Genomic DNA, 22,257 nt, shown 5'->3' with positions numbered 1-22,257 from the left:
GCAAAGAAAAATATCTTCTAAACACTCCAGAGTCTGCCAGGAAGAGGAGGAGGGGAGCAGTAAGATTGCTGAAGCCAAGCTGTCTATGATTTGCCAATTTAATTCAAACCACAGGGCTTCATTTGAACTTGGGCAATAATTCATGAGTTGAAAATAGAAGTAAAGAATATGTGGCCAAAGTTAAAACTTTTTAAAAATACTTTTGAGATGTTCAGCAAGTTCACATGCACAGATATTTAAAAGCAAAGTGAGTTGGGTTTGTATTAGATTTTATTTTCTGTATTTTCCCAAATCCATTGCATTACTGAGGGAATAGCCACAATACAGATGCAACTGAATGTAAATCCTCAATTTTTCCAGTTGAGATGAAATCTAAAATTGAAATAAATGCAATTCAGAGAAAGAAGCATTTCAAAAATATATCTTCTAGATTTCAAAAGACCAAAATTATTCTAATGTGTGAACACCTATGGTAATACTAGCAATGCCTACCAGCCAGTACTAGCTTAAATACATCCAACTGGATTAACAAGGTAAGCAACTCCTTTACATTTTTCATCTGGGCAAGGTAAACTAGCAAATCTGTCTCTTAAAGAGCAAAGGAGCAGCATTAGTCAAAAGGAAAGAGGCATAAAAGGAAGAATATTCTATCTGCCCAGTTATGGGGAGAGTCAATCATTCAGAGATACTTCCCCAGCCTTCTGGTGACCAAGAAAAGCACCCAAGCCCTCTGAAATGCCAGGAAGCCACAGAAGAGCCCTCCTAAATCGTCCCTGAACTGAAAGTTTCTCATAAGTGGGGATCTCATCTCTATTTTGGTCACCACTATGTCCCTAGCACCAAGACCATTGTCTGATACACAGTTAGTGCTCATTAAATATTTATCATATGATTGATGAATAAATAAAGTCATTGCTACAGATTAACTTGAACATGCTAGAAATGCCCAGTACTCACCAAATTCCCATCATGATGTGCATGAGAAAGAAAAGGTTATAGTAGTTTGGAAACTAAAAATAAAAGGAAAACATAAAACAAAGACAGAGATGGGGTGTCTGCACTACCCAGGAATGGGACTGTGCTGACTGGATAGGGGAGAGAAAGAGAAATACTGACTCTGGAGACAGAGGCTTCCATCACCTACTTCACCATTTTGCCAAAAGTTGGGTTTGTCCCTTTGGGTACTTAACATTTAGTGTTTAGCAATGCAGTATCTAGTACTGGCTACTGACTATGTGCGTAGCATTGTTTTGGCACTGTGAGAGATCTGTCTTTCAACTACCTTCTGGGAATGTAGAACTTGGTTGAGAGTGTAAAACTAACCTGATTAAATCACAAATAAATATCAGTCAGAGAGGTATCCATACATAATTTATGACTGAATGCCAAATAGGGTAAGGTTGAAATTTTCCAAGTCTTTCTTGGACAATTTCAACCTTACCCTATTTGTAATTAGAGAATATTCTCTCTTTGTAGTTAAAGAATATTTTGAATTCTTGATATGATGAGTCCCTGACACATAGTAAGTGTTAAATGTTTGTTTGAAATGAAAAGTGAAAGTGAAGTCGCTCAGTCGTGTCCTACTCTTTGTGACCCCATGGACTGTAGCCCACCAGGCTTCTCCGTCCATGGGATTTCCCAGGCAAGAATACTGGATTGGGTTGCTATTTCTCTCTAGGGGATCTTCCTGACCCAGGGGTCGAACCTGCATCTCCTGCATTGACAGGTGGGTTCTTTACCACTGTGCCACCAGGGAAACCCATATGGACTTGCTTATTAATAGAATAGGCCTTAATTAGCTTATGAACAGTATCCACTGATTTTAAAGGAACAGATTTAAAAGTGCTTTATAAAGTCCTTGACTCCAAGGATAGCATCAAGGACTCCTTTATCATGTGGTCCACTATTCTTTTCCACAGTTGAGAATATTCTTGCAGCTACTCCTTCTTCATCCCCAACTGTGTTGTTGTCATAGAAGCATTCAATCAAGGATCAGGTCGGGGAGCTTCAAGGTGAAAAGGAGATGAGGGGCGAGTGAGGAGGGGCTAGAAGTGGCAAGAAGAAATATATCACCAAGAAGAAACTCCAGTTCCACAGAGACCTAAGCTAAGGCAGCCTGTGCGAGCATGCATGCATGCATGCTCAGTCACTTCAGTCGTGTCTGACTCTTTACAACCCCATGGACTGTAGCCTGCCAGGCTTCTCTCTCCATGGGATTCTCCAGGCAAGAATACTGGAGTGGGTTGCTGGGCCCCCCTCCAGGGGGTCTTCCCAATCCAGGGATCGAACCCGAGTTCTTTATCACTGAGCCACCAGGGAAGCCCAAGGCAGCCTGTAGATTGATACAAAAGAAAGGTGACGCTTGAAGGGTGGGTGATTGACTCCTGGGTTACATAATAGTGATGGTAACAATGAAAATGATGATACTGGCTTCTCTGGGCTCTTCAGTCTTCCACAATCTTCAGTACGGCCGTGTTTCCTTTCCTCCTTCTCTACCCTCTTTCAAGTTGTGGCCCATCAGTCCTGCTGACAGTAAGAAATATGGCTGAGCCAGTCAGCTAACCAGACTTTCCTAAAGATCCTTCCAAGATCCTGTAAAATAGCACAGGCCAATAGAAATAAAGTGCAGGCCATATGTGTAATATTAACTTTCCTAGTAAACATATTCAAAACTAAGTAAAAAGAAGCAGGTAAAATTAATTTTAGTGATATATTGTATTTAACCCAATATGTCTAAAATATTATCATCATAGTATGTAATTAATCACCGACCCAATGGACATGAATTTGAGCAAGCTCTGGAAGATAGTGGAGGACAGAGGAGCCTGGGGTGCTGCAGTCCATGGGATCGCAACGAGTCAGACAAGACTTAGCGACTGAACAACAATATGTAATTAATATTAAATTTATTAAGAAGACATTTTGTGTTATTTTTTTCATACTAAGTCTTCAAAATCCAGTATGCATTTTACACTTAAAGCATATCTCAATTTGGACTAGCCACATTTTAAATGTTCAATAGACATATATATTAGCTTATAGCTACCTTATTGAACAGTACAGCTCTAGAAGCTCTGAAACGATCACTTATAAGAATTTATTGAAATCTCAAAAAAATAGTCTTTGTAAGAGCACTAATCCTATTTATGCAGGCTCCACCCTCATAATCTAATTACCATCCAAAGGCCCTTCCTTCTAACAGCATCATACTGGGGACTAGGTTTCAACATACAAAATTTGGGGGACCATACATATTCAGTCAATAGCAAGTACTGTAGAAACATGAAAAAATCTGAATTATTTAAGTCAGTATTGATTAAAATTTTAATTAAAATTATATATCATGAATCTTAATGATAAGTCTTAAATAAAGAAGATATTGACTGAACTACTTTGGGGAAACAGTGGAAACAGTGTCAGACTTTATTTTTCTGGGCTCCAAAATCACTGCTGATGGTGATTGCAGCCATGAAATTAAAAGACGCTTACTCCTTGGAAGGAAGGCTATGGCCAACCTAGATAGCATATTTAAAAGCAGAGACATTACTTTGCCAACAAAAGTCCGTCTAGTCAAGGCTATGGTTTTTCCAGTAGTCATGTATGGATGTGAGAGTTGGACGGTGAAGAAAGCTGAGCGCCGCAGAATTGATGCTTTTGAACTGTGGTGTTGGAGAAGACTCTTGAGAGTCCCTTGGACTGCAAGGAGATCCAATCAATCCATCCTAAAGGAGATCAGTCCTGGGTGTTCATTGGAAGGTCTGATGTTAAAGCTGAAACTCCAATACTTTGGCCACCTGATGTGAAGAGTTGACTCATTGGAAAAGACCCTAAATGCTGGGTAGGATTGGGGGCAGGAGGAGAGGGGGACGACAGAGGATGAGATGGTTGGATGGCATCACTGACTCGATGAACATGGGTTTGGATAGACTCCGGGAGTTGGTGATGGACAGGGAGGCTTGGCGTGCTGCAATTCATGGGGTGGCAAAGAGTCAGACACGACTGAGCGACTGAACTGAACTGACTGACTTTGAGAATGTCAAGTACTGGTTAGTTATTGGCCTTTAAGTCAATTTCAAAATAAAGAGTTTCAAAAAAATTACATACCAGTTATCAAAAAATATTTAAGTTTAAGCTGCACTTACCTGTCACCTTGGCATTATAGAGTCTGCTCAGTACAGGGAAACATGATAAAATATTGAAAGTTTGTGTTGATAGATCCAAGGACTTCTGACTTTACAACCTTTTATTTGTTATAAGAATTTATAGATTTTAGAAAGTTTGTGGTAGAGAACTATACTTGGTCCCTTAAGGTTGTAACAATGTTTGTTTTAAGAGATTGACTTTGTTAGTCTTATGAATAATTAATCTACTGATTTTCTTTGGTCTGCTTTTACTTAACCAGGAAAAAAGGCTATGCATATCCTTCTAAAATCAGAAATAAATCTAAAGGCATTTTTCAGTAAAATAAGTAAGTGACTTCAACAGATTCTTTAAAATCAATGCATAATCCCACAATTCTCACAATTGCACTTTGCATACTTTATTGGGTTTTAATTCTTACAACAACCCTCTGAGATAAATATTTTTTATCCTCATTCATAACTGTGGTTAAGTAATTTGCTCAGTATCACAAAGCTAGAAATGTGCTGAGCTGGAACTTAAACTCAGGCCTATCTGATGCCCACGCCCAGTCACTGCCTGCATGCTGCCATTGAAGCTCCCATTTCCTTAACTTGAGCTCATCCTGGTGAAGGCTCTGGTTTCACCTGAATAAAATGTAGGAATACCTGAAACCTCTGTGGAAGTTCACCCTCACTATCAGAATATTATTGAAACATGGCAGCACATCTGAAATTCACAAATACGTGGTTTTTTGTTTACACAGGAAATGTCAATGTCATCAGAAGAACTCATCAGAAAGTTCTTAGTAAGAAAATACTCCAATATGCAATGGTTAATTGAGTTCTAATGCAATATTGTCAATGAACAACAAGTCATCGACCTTGGCGAGGGAAGTCCACCAATGAAGTCCTTCATTCACTAAATATTTATTAGCACTCCCTTTGTGCCTCACTCAACTGGACTGGGGTCACACAGTGGACAAAGTAGACAAGGGTCTTTATGAAGCTTATCCTCTACTGGGGAAATGTCTTAATCTGAGTTTTCCCAGAAGAAGATCCTGGGACAATGATTCCAATGCAAGTGACTTATTGAGAAATACAAGAAATATGAGAAGGAAAGGTGGATGGGTGGCTGTCATACAGGAGGGGAATGGCAGCCCACAAAAAGAATGTTATTAAATCAGTTATTGCAGGTGGCAGCAGATTTTAATCCGTAAAGGGAAATGTTGGGAAATGGTGTGAAACAGCACACATCAGAATCATGACATCTGAAAGCAAAGCAGCTAGAGTTTATAGACCAGCTCCCAAGAGTCACTGGTTGAGGGCCGTTGTGGGCTGGGAGAGGGAATGAATAGCTCCGTGACATTTCTGGCCTAACCCTCAGAGCTCGCAAGTGGCCTTCAGCATTCTGGAAAAATGCCCTCAGGCCAGGATGTAGACGCAGGCATTTGAAAGTCCATTGAAGCACGCTGAGAAGTCTGGGGAACGACAGCTCAGGGATACAGATAATGAAGACAATATGAAATGCACAGTAATTACAGATAGTGACAGTCACAGAAAGGAAAATGAAGACATTTTATTAACTGTAATTGGAGTTGGCAAGGAGTCAGCTTACATAGAATTTAGAGTTTGGGTAAGGCCTCTCTGAGCTGAGACCTGGATGGTAGGAAGAAACCATCGTGGTAAGAGTCAAAGGAAGAGAAATTTAAACCAAACTTATAAAAACTGTGAGCCACCACTGGTGCTAGCCTGGCTTGTTCAGTACAAGATGCACTAAAAAATTGAGAGTACTTATAAACATAACCATTTAGAAGTGGCTGTAGCAATTAAACATTGCCACACCTCCAAGCCTGTGGGCTTGTCTCTGTGATCGTGGTGTAGACCATTTTGTGCTCTCACACTGATACGGAAAGTCACACACAGTAGGATAGTGGTAAATACATGATATTTTAAGATTAGTTTGTTAACTACAATCTAAATGTGTATACAAATCTAAGAAAAATAAGCACGTATTTATTTTTCTTTCTCTCTGGCAACCATCTGTTTGTTTTCTGTATCTATGCTGCTGCTGCTAAGTCACTTCAGTCGTGTCCGACTCTGTACAACCCCATAGACGGCAGCCCACCAGGCTGCTCTGTCCCTGGGATTCTCCAGGCAAGAATACTGGAGTGGGTTGCCATTTGCTTCTCCAGTGCATGCATGCATGCTAAGTTGCTTCAGTCGTGTCCGACTCTGTGCGACTCTATGGACAGCAGCCCACCAGGCTCCTCTGTCCACGGGATTCTCCAGGCAAGAATACTGGAGTGGGTTGCCATTTCCTTCTCCATCTGTATCTATGAGTCTCTGTTTTATTATGTTTGTTCATTTGTTTTGTTTTTTAGATCCCACGTGTAAGTGAAATCAATACAGTATTTGTCTACCTCTGTGTGACTTATTTAACTTAGCACAGTACCCTCCCAGTCCATCATGGTGTCTCAAATGACAAGAGTTCATTTTTTATGGCTAAGTAATATTTCATTCTGCATCTATATTTTCTTTACCCATCCACCTATTGATGGACACTTAGGTAGTTCCGTATCTTGGCTATGCAATGAACACAGGGGTGCATGTATCTTTTCAAATTAGTGAAGTTTTTTGCTTCAGATAAATACTCAAGAGTGAAATTGCTAGATTATATGGCAGCCCATGGGGTTGCAAAGAGTCAGACACGACTGAGTGACTGAACTGAACTGAACTGATGGTAGCCCAATTTTTAATTTTCAGGGAATCTCCATACTGTTTTCCACAGTGGCTATATCAATTAACCTTCCTACCAATAGTGCACAAGAGTTTCCTTTCTTACACATACTCACCAACATTTGTTACTTACTCCCCTTTGGGTAATAGTCACTCTGACAGATGTGAGGTGATATCTCATTGTGGTTTTCATTTGCATTTCTCTAATGATTAGTTATATTAAGCATCTTCATGTGACAGTTGGCTACCTGTATGTCTTCTTTGGAAAAATGTCTGTTCAGATCCTCTGCCATTTTCAAGTCAAGTTATTTGATTTGGTTTTTTTATGTTGGGTTGTATGAGTTCTTTGAATATTTTGGAAATTAATCACTTAGATATATTTTTTGCAAGTATCTTCTCCCATACAGTGGGATGACCTTTTCCTTTTTTGATAGTTTCCTTCACTGTGCAAAAAGATTTTTATTTTTGATAGTCCCATTTGTTTGATTTTGCTTTGGTTTCCTTTGCCTGAAGAGAGAGAGCTAAAAAAGTATTACTATGACCTTTATCAAAGAGAGTACTACCTATGTTTTCTTCACACTTATTTATTTTTAAAACTTGCTATTTTCATTCATTTGAAATTTTATAAGTGTGTTTTAAAACATTTTAGGATAACATTATTATCTAAATTATATAAATGTATTTTATATTGCTTATTCTTTGACGTTTGTTGAGATATGATTTAGCAGTATTCACCCTATTGAGATGTTTATTTCTCTGAGTTTGTCAAGTGAATAGAGAGTGTATAATCATCACCATAATTAAGATAGAGAGTATTTCTATAACTGCAAAAGTTCTTTCTGGTCCCTTTGTACTTTTTTCCCTCCCATATGGAAAGCACTCCTCTGATTTCTATTTTCTCTGTATCTTTTACAAGAATTCCTTATAAGTGGAAATATGCAGAATGTAGTGTTTTGAATCAGGCTTCTTTCACTCATTCAAATGCATTAAAGATTCACTCATTCGTTGCATGTATAAGGACTTCATTCCTTTTCATTGCTGAGTAGTATTCCAGGATATAGGTGTACCACAGCTTGTTCATTCATTTACTGGTTGTTGAATGTTTGAGCTGTTTCCAGTTTGGGGTGAAAATAAAGCTGCTATAAACATTCACATGTAGGTGTTTGTGAAAACATGTTTTCGTTTTTCTTAAGTAAATGCCAGGGACTTGAATTTCTGGGCCATACTTATGTTTACTTTTTAAGAAACAGCCAAACTGTTTACTAAAATGGCTGAGTTATTTTGCATTCCCATCAGCAATGTGTCAGAGTTCTAGCATCCTCACCAGCAAACAGTATGTTTTTTAGCTTTTCAAAGACATTCCAGTAAGTATGTAGTGGTATTTCATTGTGACTGATTTAGGCTTTCCTAATGAGCAGTAAGGCTGAGCATGTTTTCATATACTTACTTGCCATTTATATATTTTCTTTGGTGACATCTTTGTTCAAATCTTTGTTCTTTTTAAAATTAGGACTTTTTATTACTAAGTTTTAAGAATTCTTTGTGTATTCTGGATGAAGTGAAGTGAAGTGTTAGTCGTTCAGTCTTGTCTGACTCTTTGCAACTGCATGGAGTGTAGCCCTCCAGGCTCCTCTGTCCATGGGATTCTCCAGGCAAGAATACTAGAGTGGGTTGTCATTCCCTTCTCCAGGGAATCTTCCTGACCCAGGGATTGAACCCAAGTCTCCTGCATTGCAGGCAGATTCTTTACCCACTGAGCCACTAGGGAAGCCCATATTCTGGACACAAACCCTTTATTAGATATGTTTTATAAATATTTTTTTCCTATCTGTGTTTTGTCTTTTCATTTTCTCACCTGCATCTTTTAAAAAACAAAAGTTTTTAATTATGACAAAATTTAATCACAGTGGCTGCTGTGATTGAGAAAATGATTTATTTTAAATTTCATTTAATTTTAATTAAACTTAAAAAGTCACATGTAGCTAGTGACTACGATATTGGATGGCACAGCATATTAATGACTAAATGTACTTTCAGTGAACAATGTGTACATTTAAAAAATTCTTTTATTATTCCTTGTTTGGATTACATTTATTGATATAACTTTATGCCTCTTGAATCTCATAATAAAGATTGGGGCTTGCCTTCTATAAATCATTTTTTTCTTTTTAAATTGTTTTTTATCGTATTTTATTAATGCATCAGTTTCATGATGCTTTGAAAATTTAAAAACCTGGTTCTTTACCACACCTCTTCATAGATCACAGCCTTGTCATGGTGAAGGGGCTTGAGTAACTCAATGAAGCCATAAGCCATGCTGTGCAGGGCCACCCAAGACAGACAGGTCATAGTGAAGAGTTCTGACCAAAAAAAGTAGCTTGGACTGCAAGGAGATCAAACAGTCAATCCTAAAGGACATTAACCCAGAATATTCATTGGAAGGACTGATGCTGAAGCTGAAGCTCCAATACTTTGGCCACCTAATGCGAAGAGCCGACTCATTTGAAAAGACCCTGATGCTAGGAAAGATTGAAGGCAAAAGGAGAAAGGGGCAACAAAGGATAAGATGGTTAGATAGCATCTCTGACTCACTGGGTATGAGTTTGAGCAAACTCTGGAAGATAGTGAAGGGAGCCTGGCGTGCTGCCGTCCGTGGGATCGCAGAGTTGGACATGACTTAGCTACTGAACAACAGCAACCTTTACCATAGGTAGTCAGAGAAGCCCTGAACTAGAGAGGTGTTGTACATGGGCAAAGGCCTGTCTCCCTGGTGAGGGTATTCCTCATTGTTAATCCACCAAGTGGCATCTGAAGAAGGAAGTGACAAATGGGGTGAAGAAACGAAAGATTATTTTAGAAAATGTGGTCAGAGAAAGCCTCGATGTAACAGTGGCATTTGAACTGGGGAAAAAGCATTCCAAGTGAAGGGAAAAAATAGCAAAGTTTTGGGAGTTTGGGAAAGGGCATAGCATGACCCAGGAACGGAAAGGAGACCAGTGTGGCCGGATGTGAGAACAGAGGGAGGGTGGTGAGAGATGAGCTGGAGAGGGAACACAGAGCCAGATTTTGCACAGTCACACAGACCTCCTCTCTTCCCTCCTACGTTACAGATAAGGGTTAGTGAATCACAGGCACCCGATATCTATGAAAAGTGTGAGAATATGTCTGAATAATGGCCTTATTCAAAACACACTTGAAAAAAAAACAACCAAATGTTATCTTACACTTGGCTCTGGTTGTACAGAAAAAATTATCTCTATGTTTGCAGCCTGAGAAGTGGACTGAGCAATAAGAACTCTCACAGGAAGTTAGGGGGTGGGGTACCCACACCACAGATTAAGACAGGCTCAAAAAGTTATATAATTTGCCCAAATCACACAGCTAACAAAAAACAAACTCATGTCCTCCCTACTCTGACACTTTTCTTCAAAATGAGCCCCAAACAGCCCTTTTACAAACATGGAATTGTCTGTATTTTCATTTGGTTTTGGTAATGATATAAATGGGCACAGAAATATCGCATTATAGAGACTGCATCCATTTTGGGAAGCCCTCTTCTGTGTTAATTTCTTGAAGCTGCTGTAACAAATTGGCACAAACTCGGTGGCTTAGAATATAGAAATATATTTTCTCACAGGTCTAAAGACCAGAAGTTCAAAATCAACGTGTCAACAGCACCATACTATCTCTGATGTCTCTAGGGGGCAATCTGTTCCTCCTTCTTCCTGCTTCTAGTGGCTTCAACTGTACCTTCTTGGCTTGTGGCTGCATCACTGCAATCGCTGGTCACATGACTTCACTATGTTTGTCTCTTCTAAGGACAACTGTCGTTGAATTTAGGGCCCACTCAGATAATCTAGGGGTTCCCAGGTGGTACTATTGGTAAAGAACCCACCTGCCAATGCAGGAGTTGTAAGAGACAAGGGTTCACTCCTGGGGTCGGGAAGATTCCCTGGAGGAAGGCTCGGCAACCCACTCCAGTATTCTTGCCTGAAGAATCTCATGGACAGAGGAGCCTGGCAGGCTACAGTCCATAGGGTCACAAAGAGTTGGACACAACTGAAGTGGCTTAGCACACACAGATAATCTGAGTTCACCCTGAGCTCCTTATCTTGATTGCATAGGCAAAGACCCCTTTTTCAAATAAGGTCACACTCACAGGTTCTGAAAAGTAAGAAGCAGATGCATCTTTGTGGTGGGGGCACCATTGAACCTACTGGGCACCCTCCCTGTGCCTCAGCCTGAACATTCTCCCCAAGCAGCCAGCGAGACTCATCAGACTCAGTTCACTTCTCTTCTCCCAGGGATCTCTGGTCTACATTGCCTGCTGTCTGAAAAATATCATTTCAATTATTTTGCTTAGTTTTCTAGTTTTTTGAACTGAAGGGTAAATCCAATCCCTATTCCTGCAGTGTAGCCAGAAGCAGAAGCTACACCCAAGGTGAAGTTCATCGAGCCTGGAGACCCTTCCTGTCTTGCTTACAGCTGCATCATCAGTGCCTGTCAAAATAACTGGAGCGTAGTAATCTTTCCATAGCCATTGATGAGTTAATGAACAAATGAATTAAAAGGAAGTTAATTTAAGTCCTTAATCTTTCTAGTGTTTGGGACCAAGTAGCCACAACTCCTTTTACCTCAGTCAGTTGGGTGAGTTTAGGCCATCTCTCCTTAGCAGAATATCCACTAGCTTAAGCCAAAATGTCTTCACGAATTCACTCTTCAGTCCCCAAAGTCTGACTTTCACATTTAATGCAAAAAAAAAAAAAAAAGACACACAGCACTGGGAAATTTAAGAAATGCATCTATGGAGCACATTTTGGGTAACGATTTATAAGAAGGAGGTTTTACCTGCATTTTAAGTAAAATGAACACAGGGCATTTGTCAGGGGAAGGCTGATATGAGGAAGGTGAGTTAGTCATAGTATTGTCACAGGGAACTGAGGCCAGACAGTGTGTTCATGGGGAAAATGTGAGAGGCAAGATATAAGAAGCTTGTGTAGTGGAGAAGACTGTTGGTTTCTGTTTTTATTTTTATAGTCACACACTAATCAAATTTTTAAAATTTTTATCATCAACAGCATTTACGAGAGCATCTTCTATGTGACTGTTGGACTTCTCCAAATATCTGATTGTCTTGAATGTAGAGCTTTGTTTGTTTTGAATTTATTATATCAGATTTTTAATAACAAATATAAAATAATAAACTTACTATGATAAGCCTAAAAATACAGAGGTAGAAAAAGAACAAGTTAGAAATCTCCTACTGCAACTGCAATCCCCTGAAAGTGAAATTCACTCAGTCGTGTCTGACTCTTTGTGACCCTATGGACTATGTAGTTCATGGAATTCTCCAGGCCAGAATACTGGAGTGAATGCCTTCTCCAGGAGACCTTCCCAACCCAGGGATCGAACCCAGGTCTCACACATTGCAGGCAGATTCTTTACCACCTGAGCCACCAGGGAAGCCCAAGAATACTGCAGTGTTTAGCCTATCCATTCTCCAGGGGATCTTCCTGACCCAGGAATCAAACTAGGGTCTCCTACATTGCAGGTGGATTCTTTACCAGCTGAGCTATCAGGGAAGCCCCTGAGAGAACCAATATTAACGGTGTATCTTCACACACCTTCCTCTGTTCCTATGAACATACATAAACATTTATATATACAGTAGGTGGTTGCTGGTTTAATAAAAATGTAAACAAATGAAATATATAACTTTTTCCATTTGTTAATAGAATCATCCTACCAAATAAATACATATAGATTTACTTCAGAGTTTTAAATCTAGGGTATGAATTTGCTACAATTTATTCAAGCTGCTCCTCAAATGATACACATTCAGGTGATTTTGAGGCTTTTTTCCCCACCACATATAATACTGCTCTAAACACTCTTGCGATTGCACAGTTTTAATTTTATCGTTATGGATATCTGAGCCCTGAAATGCAACCTTTCAAACGCCACTTCCTTCCCCCATCCTCCCTGTCATTTGGAGAACAGAGTTGAAGGGAGACTAGAGATGAGTGGGGAAAGCCTGTAATGACTCCATACAGCACATGGGCAGCAGCCTCCTGCTACAATATTTACGTGCTATTCCATTGAGATGGCACTCTGCTCACATGACCCAAATGCAGTTCTCACTCCCCCAAGAACACAGCCGAATCCAGACTGCATTGGCAGCTCTGCACATGCTCTGTTTGGCCCTGTGAATCCTCGCTCACCCATTGAGATTTCTTTTGGTTTAAAGCAACACACCAGCTGCTGAATTTCTGTGACCTCCAGTATTTTCCTGGCCCAGATCCAAGGCAGGTGGCCCTCCATGAACACCAGTTTTCAGGGTTTGAGCTTTTTTTCTCTCTCTCTTTGTTGGGGGCTGGAGAGTGTATAATAACTTACACACGGGGATAGCTGATGAGTGAGACCATAAGAAGTAAGTCTTTTTCCTGTCAGGTATTAGAGGAATAACATTTACTTATTTTCATTATTTGCCTTGACAACGACCTGCAGCTCTAATGCACACTGAATTCTCAAACAGAGGGCTTGGCAGGGGCTGCTGTATCTGACTGTTGTGTTGACTGTAACGTGTGAGACGGTGTTTTCTCCTCTCTAGAGACCTGGATCCTTTTTGTCATTCTGATGGTAGATGATGAGACAGGCAACCATGGATTTCAGCACTCCATCTGTGTTTGATCAACAAAAAGGTAAAAACGTTGCTTTAACTCATCCTTTGGTTCTTTGCATCTTTAGTTCAATGTAGGGATTTGCAGTTTACAGGGAGAGAATGTGTGTGTGTGATATGGAAAGAAGATTTCACATAGGAAACAAACCTGTTCTAAATGTTCACTTCTCATTTGATAAGCATTTGCAAGGGAAAATCAAGCTTATGGTCTGTTAGTCTTGTTAAAGTGCTCCTACCTACAAATTTTAAAAATTGGGGTTTCAAGCACACCAGTTATTTCAGATAGTACCATCTTTATTCTCATTAGCTTTTTGTTCAGATCTTTAAAAATACATACATTATAATAAGTAACATAAAAAGAAAAATCATATATATATTTCAATCTACTAACCCAATATAACATTGCTATAGTTTTGTAAATATCTTTTGATTCCCTCCAGGAATGGATGTTGCCCAAATTTATCTTGCTGTTGATGCATTATCTCCTCTGAGGTTGTGTAATGACTTATCACTATGTTATTATTTGCAGTGAAAGGATATATCTTTCTGATTCACAATTTCCAACATGGAGGTAATTTTCCACATGAAAAAAATTGCTGTGAAATTGACCTATTCTTATAAAAAACATGTATTCAGCCATACAGTCTATGCATGTACATTCTGCATATGAAGTTTGTCTATATATATATATATATATATATACATATATATATTGTGTAATCATGCAACTTCTCTTTGTAAGTACAGGAAATTTCTATTCTCTAAGTGTAATAAATATTTTTAGAAGATTTTAAAAAAATATCTGAAACCTAAACCACTTTCAATAACATCTGAGTATTCCTCAGAATGCTAAGATCCTTTGGTTATTTAATTGTTTTGGCTACACTGTGAAAATGTTGGTCCATGAAAGACTCATTAAGAAAATTCTTTTTTCCCCCCTTTTTCTGCTCTAGGCCATAGTGTGTTTACTAACTATTCTTCAACCTACATCTGGTTTCATGGGTAAATTATTTTAGTTCAGTGCTTTTTCAAGTTACAGATTTACGTTTAGATTTCTGAGTGATTACCTCATGCATATGTTTGTGTGTATCTTCAGAATGTGCCGATTCACACAGTGTTTGGATATGAACACTGTAGACAAAGTGATTGTTACAGCTGTGCCGACTGCATCCTTTCTCTTTGTTTGTACCACCAATGGCAATCAGCAAGAGTGAAAATACGCTGAAATCCAAAGACCTCAAACTGGCTAAAAAAAGACATTATTGAGTTATGCAATCCAAACGGGAACACAATAGGTTTATTTATTAAGACTAATTAGAGGGAGCTAGAACTGAGTATGAAGAACTAACCCTTCATAATGAATTCATCTATTCCAATGTTGTGACTCCTAACAAGACTGAGCCCAAAACACAGTTAAAATATTAATTGATAATATTATTTTCTTACAGCACCTTTCATGTGAGCAACTCCAAATATTTCTCCACCATAGGCCTGATATTCCCCCTTGTAAGTTAACTCTTTCCCTGTGACTTCCATATTTCTCAATCATTTCTCTCCAGAGGTGTTGTGGTATGGTGGAAATAGCATGGGCAGAACAGGTTGGAAACGTCGAACAACTACTTCTTACTGTGTGACCTTAGCAAGTTACCTGACCTCTCTGGGCCTTAATTGCCTCAGCAGTAAAATAGAAGAAATGATGTTTACCTAGCAAGGTTGTTGGGAGAATCTAAAATAATGTGTAAAAAGCATCTGTCACTTTGCCTGATGTGCATTAGGAAAAAATTGAAGTTGCTCATTCATGTCTGACTCTGCAACCCCATGGACTGTAGCCTGCCAGGCTCCTCCATCCATGGGATTTTCCAGGCAAGAATACTGGAGTGGGTTGCCATTTCCTTCTCCAGATGATGTGCATTAAGTACTTTCAAACTGTGGCTGTTTTTGTTATTATTAGTAATATTATAATTAATATTTATAATTATTAAACCCTGAACTTTGAGTTCCCCAGATATGAAAGTGTATTCCCCTCTCTATCTCTGGCTTGAATTTAGCAGTCTTCAGGACAAATGAGGATTTAGTTAAGACCAGTTGACTAGATTACATTCAATTTTTTTTTTTTTTAGAACTCCAGGGTACCAGTTAGAGCAACCCGCAGAATAACAGTTAACTGAATGATAGCTGAATAGTTCTGTTATCATGTTAATCCTTCCACCTTCTTAAAAACATGAAAGGTCATAACAGATTTAGACCATTGCAAAGATTCTAAATATTATATTGTTGGGCAAAATCATGGTGAAATGACTTTCTCTTGAAAAGTTGAGTGTGGTTGGTGCTTTAGTAGAGGATTTTCCTGGAATTCCTGATATCTGGGGAATCAAAACCCTAGTGGCCACTGGCTTTACATGCAGATGTGGACAAAAGACATTACATCTGGAAAGATCTTAGAAGTCATGTAAGACTGCTGCAATGACAGTGCCTTTATGGAATCGGCATTTAAGTATAACTTTGTGTCCTATTTTATTTTACCTTCAAAAGAAAAACATATCAAAACTCAAGGAAATCCATGGTGTTCTCCACAAGTGCTTGACATTTGACTGCTTGTTTGAATTACATATGGAAACTCATTGACAGTGTGGGTTGTTCCTGGGGTTGGCTCGCTTTTTTATTTTGTTTTTATTTTTGATTTTGAGTCATTGCATCTTCTACCAGCTGTTAACCATCAATGGGGCAAGGAGCTGGGGAGGAAATATTGCATTGCTGTTTGTAAGCTTTTTTATTATTTTTTATTATGATTATTAAAGACCTGACTTTCTTTTCTCATCACTACGAGATTACAGATCTATCTAAATGAAATGTAACATTGAAAAAAAAAAACTTGGCCACATAGAAAAATCACCTAGCCAATTTTTGAAAATGCTTATGCCTGAATCCCATCACTGGATATTCCAATTTAACTGGTGAGGGACATGGCCTGACAAAGCCCCCCAGGAAGTTCTAATGTACAACAAATATGGAGAAGCACTCATTCCATCTATCCTCCTGACTTCTCAGATGGGAAAAGTGAAGCACAGAGATGTTAAAATGTGGGCCCTCTTATGAGAATAGCACATAGCTAATTAGTAATAAGCAGCTTCCCTGGTGGCTCAGTGGTAAAGATTCCGCCTGCAGTGTTGGAGACGCAGGAGACACGGGTTCAATCCCTGGGTCAGGAAGATCCCCTGGAGGAGAACACGGCAACCCACTGCAGTATTCTTGCCTGGAGAGTCTCATGAACAGAGGAGCCTGGCAGGCAACAGTCTATAGGGTTGCAAAGAGCTGGACACGACTAAGTGTGTGAGTGATAGTTGCTCAGTCGTCCAACTCTTTGAGACCCCATGGACTGTCGCCCTCCAGGCTCCTTTGTCCATGGAATTCTCCAAGCAAGAATACTGGAATGGGTTTCCATTTGCTTCTCCAGGACGAGAGTGAGCACCTGAACAGTTAGTAACAGAGGGGACTGAGACCCAGGTGTTCGCTACCCAGACAACAGACTAAGAAGTTTCTTTTCCTGGGCAATCTCTGGTCTTAATAGCTACTTTGAGGTGGGGGTTGGGCTCAGGTAGCTTTGGCCTGTTGTTGTCCAGAGAATGGTCAGTGATGAGCATTTGGAAAATACTAATGCTTGATGACCTTTGGGCTTTCCAGTTGGCTCTTATGGTAAAGAACCCGACCTCCAGTGCAGAAGATGTAAGAGACCTGGGGTTGATCCCTGACTGGGAAGATCCCCTGGAAAAGGAAATGGCAACCTACTTCAGTATTCCTGCCTGGAGAATCCCATGGACAAAGGAGCTTGGCAGGTTATAGTCCATAGGGTCACAAAGAGTTGGACATGACTGGAGCAACTTAGCACGCACACATGCACAGTGACCTTCAGAGCTCAAATCAAAATCAGGTAGATTTGGAGTCCCTCCAACTGCATTTTTCTATTTTTCTCATTAGTGGAGGTAAAGAAGACAACCCTATGCCAGGGTCTTGGGGACAGATGGACATTTGCTCTAGACCAGTCTCAATCCTCATCCCAGTTGCAGGAACTTGGACACACTGATGATCTTCTGGTCTGTAAAATGTGGGTAGTGTTCTACATTCACAGGGTGACTGGGAGGCTCAAAGATTGTGTTATCTGTCTGACCAAGGGGATTCAGGCCACATCTCTGGCTTTCTCTGTGAAGCTGTGAGGAGGAAGCCTGGGTCACAGTTCTCCACTCTGGCTTTGTGCTCCTTGCTCTCACCATGGCAACATCTCTCTGGTCCCACGTGCTCTTCCTGGCTATCTTCCCTCTCAGAGCCCACACTCAGGGAAGGACCTGTAGTGAAATCATTTACTACAGAACACAGAGGCTCCTACTGAAGCTGAGACTTCAGGTATGTAACTGAAGACGTTTGCGTGAGGAGGAACCCTTCCTGGCTCTATGAGAAATGTTTGAGCACTGTGTTCACAGGACCTGTCGGGGCAGTGGCCCACCCTCACAGGTTTCTCTCTGATAGGAGTGCTGAGAGAATGTAAGGAGGAGCTTAGCCCTCCAGCCCAGATTAGTGCAGAGCATCCATGTCCTAGGGCTGCTGTAACAAATTACCACAAACTGGGTGGATCCACACAACTGACATGTAATCTCTCCCAGTCCTGGAGACCAGAAGTATGAAATCAAGATGTCAGTAGGCACTATGCTCCTTCTGGAGGCTCCAGGGAAGAATCCTTCCCTGTCCTCTCCAGCTTCTAACCTTTTGTGGCTTCATCACTGCAGTCTGCCTCTGGTCTTCACATGGACTTTTCCTCTGTGTGTGCCTCTCAGAGCTCTCTCTGCCTGGATCTTATAACAACACATGTGATTGCATTTAGGGCCCTCCCAGATATGCCAGGATAAACATCCACTCGAGATCCTGAACTCAGGCTTTCAACATGTGAGGTCATATCCCCTCTTTTGCCTTCTAAGGTAATATTCACAGGTCCCAGGGACTGAGACATGGAAATACCTTTAGGGCCACCAATCAGCCCGCTTTGTGGCATGAAAAGAGGTCAGATTTCAAGTTCCTTCTCAGATGTAGAAGCCTCTTCGCTGGGTTTTTGGTAAAATCCATTCCTATTTAAGCTAGAGGGAAGTTTGGCATTTGGGAGATGGGGTGGAAAGAGTATGAGATAAAATGGCAAAACTGAGATCCAAACCTAAACCTGCAAGACTTCAAAACCGCTCTTCTTTCTACTGCAGTACTCTTCCTTGATCAACCGTATATTTTAATGAAGAAATAAGACATTAACAAAAATTAAATGAAGCCTTTGTTTTTACAATCAAGCTATTTTCCCATTGTATTATGGAATTTAATGCTCCCACGTTTAGATGTCTGCTTTTAATTTCCAACTTTCCATCCAAAATGGGAACTCTAAACAAAATGAACTTAGGGTGTCTAGATAACGCACTTTGCTGGAAAGGCAAAAGTTAAAACTCTGATGTGACAATCAGATGCCTCCAAAGGAAGAATAAGCGAATTTTCCCAGGGATTTGGGGAGGGAGTAGAGAAAAGGCAGTCAGAGGAGACTGGAGAGAGAGGGGACAATTTGGGCTCAGCACAGACCTTGAAGGAGATGAAACCAGGAATACTGAGGTAAATTTTGCGATAGATTTTCAGACTGATGGTCCAGACAAATGAAGATTTGATGGCAAATGACCATTCCAGAGTTTTAAAAGGAGATTATCTGTCACTTTTGGGAAAATACTCAACTTTCTCCCTCTCTTGGTCAAGAAAGAGGAGCCTAGGGAAGAAGAATCCTTTTTCCAATCTTCTTGCTCATTCAAGACCTAACCCAGGCAAACATATTAACAGGAGGCCTGCCCCTCTCCCTCCTCTGCCTCCTTTGTGCAGTCTCTCTGCAGCACACAGGAACCTCTTTTCCACCCACCAACTCCTGGGAAATGATGTGGCACACCAGTCCACTCCTGGCTCCTCTGCTGGACCTAGGTAGCGGGAAAGTGAAAGTCACTCAGTTGTGTCCAACTCTTTGGGACCCCGTGGACTATACGGTCCATGGAATTCTCCAGGCCAGAATACTGGAGTGGGTAAATTGTCCCTTCTCCAGAAGATCTTCCCAACCCAGGGGTAGAACCCAGGTCTCCCACACTGCAGGCAGATTCTTTACCAGCTGAGCCACCAGGGAAGCCCAGCTAGAGGGAAGCCCCTGACTGATTCTAAGCAAACAATTACCATTCACAGCCTTAGAGAGCCAGGAAACCGAAAGTGATTCAGTGGATTGTGGGTTAGGAGAGTGGTGTCACTGTCAGCATTCTCTACCGCAGGACAGCCACAGTGCTCTCCAGAATAGGGCCTCTGGCCTGAGTATGCATCACAAGAAGGAGAATCTGGGACTGGTATGCAGAGGGAATGAAGGCCCACCTGGTGAGCCAGATCTCCTGAATCAACCCTGATTCTGTCCCACAGCTTGGCAAGATCAGCTTCAGAAGGCAAACCGGCAACTTAAGCCCCTTGTCGGGAAGTCACTGAGCTTTCCTACTGTCTCTGTTAATTAACTCCACATTTCCTTAGTTGCAGCTATGTTGAGCAACTGATATCCGTGGATTTGCTCGTTGAGGGAACCATATGGATGCAAGGATATTTTAAAGGAGACTGAAGGAAAAACCACTAAAGTTGTAACTAGTTTTTATTACAAAACTAGTAGAATAATGAACATCTCACTCATCCCCAAATATGGGATAAGGTGAGAAGGTAAGGGTCTAGATACACTGAGACCCAAGGTTGGTGTAAAAAGTGGGTGTGGGCTCGATACTGTCTTGCACAAAGACCAAATCCAACCATACTTATCAGCCTAATGTATCCCTGGAAGCGGGTATGGCAACCCACTCCAGTATTCTTGCCTGGAGAATCTCCATGAACAGAGGAGCCTGACGGGCTACAGTCCTTGGGGCTGCAAAGAGTCAGACATGACTGAATGACTAAGCACACACAAGCTTAATACATAGGTCCATGTGCTTACTAAAGGCCCTCAAGTTTGTTTTCTCTATGTAAAAACTTTAGATATCAGTTGCTTGTTGATGAGGCCGCTCTTATTTTATTGGGTTCATTGGGGGAGGAAATGAAGAGACAATGTTCCAGTCTACATGGGAAATACTTCCATTTCTGAAAGTAGCCTCAGAATTTCAAAATATACACACGTAATATTTAATAACATTCTGATGCTTTTCTATCCTTTTGTTTGAAAACAATTTTAAACTTAAACATTGTAAGAATAGTATAAAGAAAATCGTATCTCTTTTAACTAGATTCACCTAATATTAACATTTTATCCCATTTACTTTACTGTTAGCTCTTTCTCTGTCTGTCTCTACATCTCTCAGTCTTTGTGTCTCTCTCTTTCTGTTTCTGACTCTCTCTCTGCCTCTTTCTCTATATGTATGTATGTATATGAGAATTTGTGTGTATGCTCTTTTGTCTCATCTGCCTGCATTCCAATTTTGTCTATTGATCCAATAATGTCTTTTACAGCATGCCCCCCTCCCAGCCCCAACCCAGTGCCAGATCCAGTCTAGAATACTGCTATATACTTTGTCTTTTCTGACATTGACATTTTTGACTTACAGTCTCTCTCTCTTTTTTAATACCAAGTTCCTTCTTGTGGGTTTATCAACGCTTCCTCACAACTAGATTAGATTATGTGTCTGCAGACAGAACACCACATGGGTGATGTAGTCATCTCAGGTTATCACAATATTATTTAAATTCTTTTAGAAGGTAATTTGAGGTTACCGGTGTTGCACTATTAGATACCAACTAGTTCTTATGGAGTTCTTTAAATACTCAGGTATCTTTCTATATGTAAAGCTAGTGTCACCTTCTTCAAAATATTCCAGCAATACATAAAAGAATTCAGTATACAAAGTGTTGTATTCTCTTAACTAGCACAGGGCTCTGTTCTTCAGAAGTTCTCTTGGCCCCAGCCTCCTCCCAGCTTCTCAGCTGCCAGTATGGACCCTAGCAATTCATCTTCCATGTGGGGATGGAGAATAGCTTCTATAGGGAAACAGAGATCAGGACAAGAATATTAACCAGTAGCGATAATCAGAAGAACAATAACTCTGGCTTATTAAGCAGCTCCCATTTATTCATCCAGATACTGTGTGAAACTTTCATGCCTATCATCTTGCTTGATCCTCAACACAGCCCTTGAGAGAGATTCAGTTTCTAGTCCAGCTGAGGTTACATGACTTATCCAAAGCCACACAGGACGAAGACAAAGCTGCGATTTTAACTCTGGTTTCTGACCCTTAAGCCCTCTTCACACTCCAATTCACCATGAAGTTATACTCTCTGCTTTCTTATAACACACCCCATCAACCCCCTCATGACTCTTAGTACAAAGGAAAATAAAGGTGATGGTGGTTAAATTTGCTCAAGTTTCCCCAGGGCTGGGCTTTCATTTGAAATGAGCTCTGCACAGTGGGTTCAGCTTAGTAACAGGTTGACCTCCTCCATGGTAAGAGTGGATCCATGGCAATCTGCCCTTAGAGCAAAGAAAGACACCAGCCTTCTAGGAGGCTGCTGCTGCTGCTACTGCTAAGTCGCTTCAGTCGTGTCCGACTCTGTGCGACCCCATAGACGGCAGCCCACCGGGCTCCGCCGTCCCTGGGATTCTCCAGGCAAGAACACTGGAGTGGGTTGCCAATTCCTTCTCCAATGCAT

The 22,257-nt window shown here is 40.6% G+C and overlaps 1 protein-coding gene across 6 annotated transcripts in view; it reads left to right on the top strand.

Moving 5' to 3' along the window:
- The window catches only part of ANKRD55 (ankyrin repeat domain 55), a 250,275-nt gene that overhangs the window by 132,197 nt on the left and 95,821 nt on the right, over nucleotides 1-22,257 (top strand). For all 6 annotated transcript variants that reach the window (XM_081517907.1, XM_081517903.1, XM_081517902.1 and 3 more), the window contains one exon: nucleotides 13,468-13,558. In XM_081517907.1, the coding sequence (XP_081374033.1) occupies nucleotides 13,501-13,558 (58 nt within the window). In that variant the 5' untranslated portion in view covers nucleotides 13,468-13,500. The remainder of the gene's footprint in view (nucleotides 1-13,467; nucleotides 13,559-22,257) is intronic.

The sequence above is a fragment of the Giraffa tippelskirchi genome, chromosome 8 (assembly GCF_054371585.1).
Source record: "Giraffa tippelskirchi isolate mGirTip1 chromosome 8, T2T-mGirTip1v1.2.pri, whole genome shotgun sequence".
Taxonomy (NCBI): domain Eukaryota; kingdom Metazoa; phylum Chordata; class Mammalia; order Artiodactyla; family Giraffidae; genus Giraffa; species Giraffa tippelskirchi.
The sequence above is the reverse complement of the archived record's forward strand: the minus strand, read 5'-3'. Positions and strand labels throughout refer to the sequence as shown.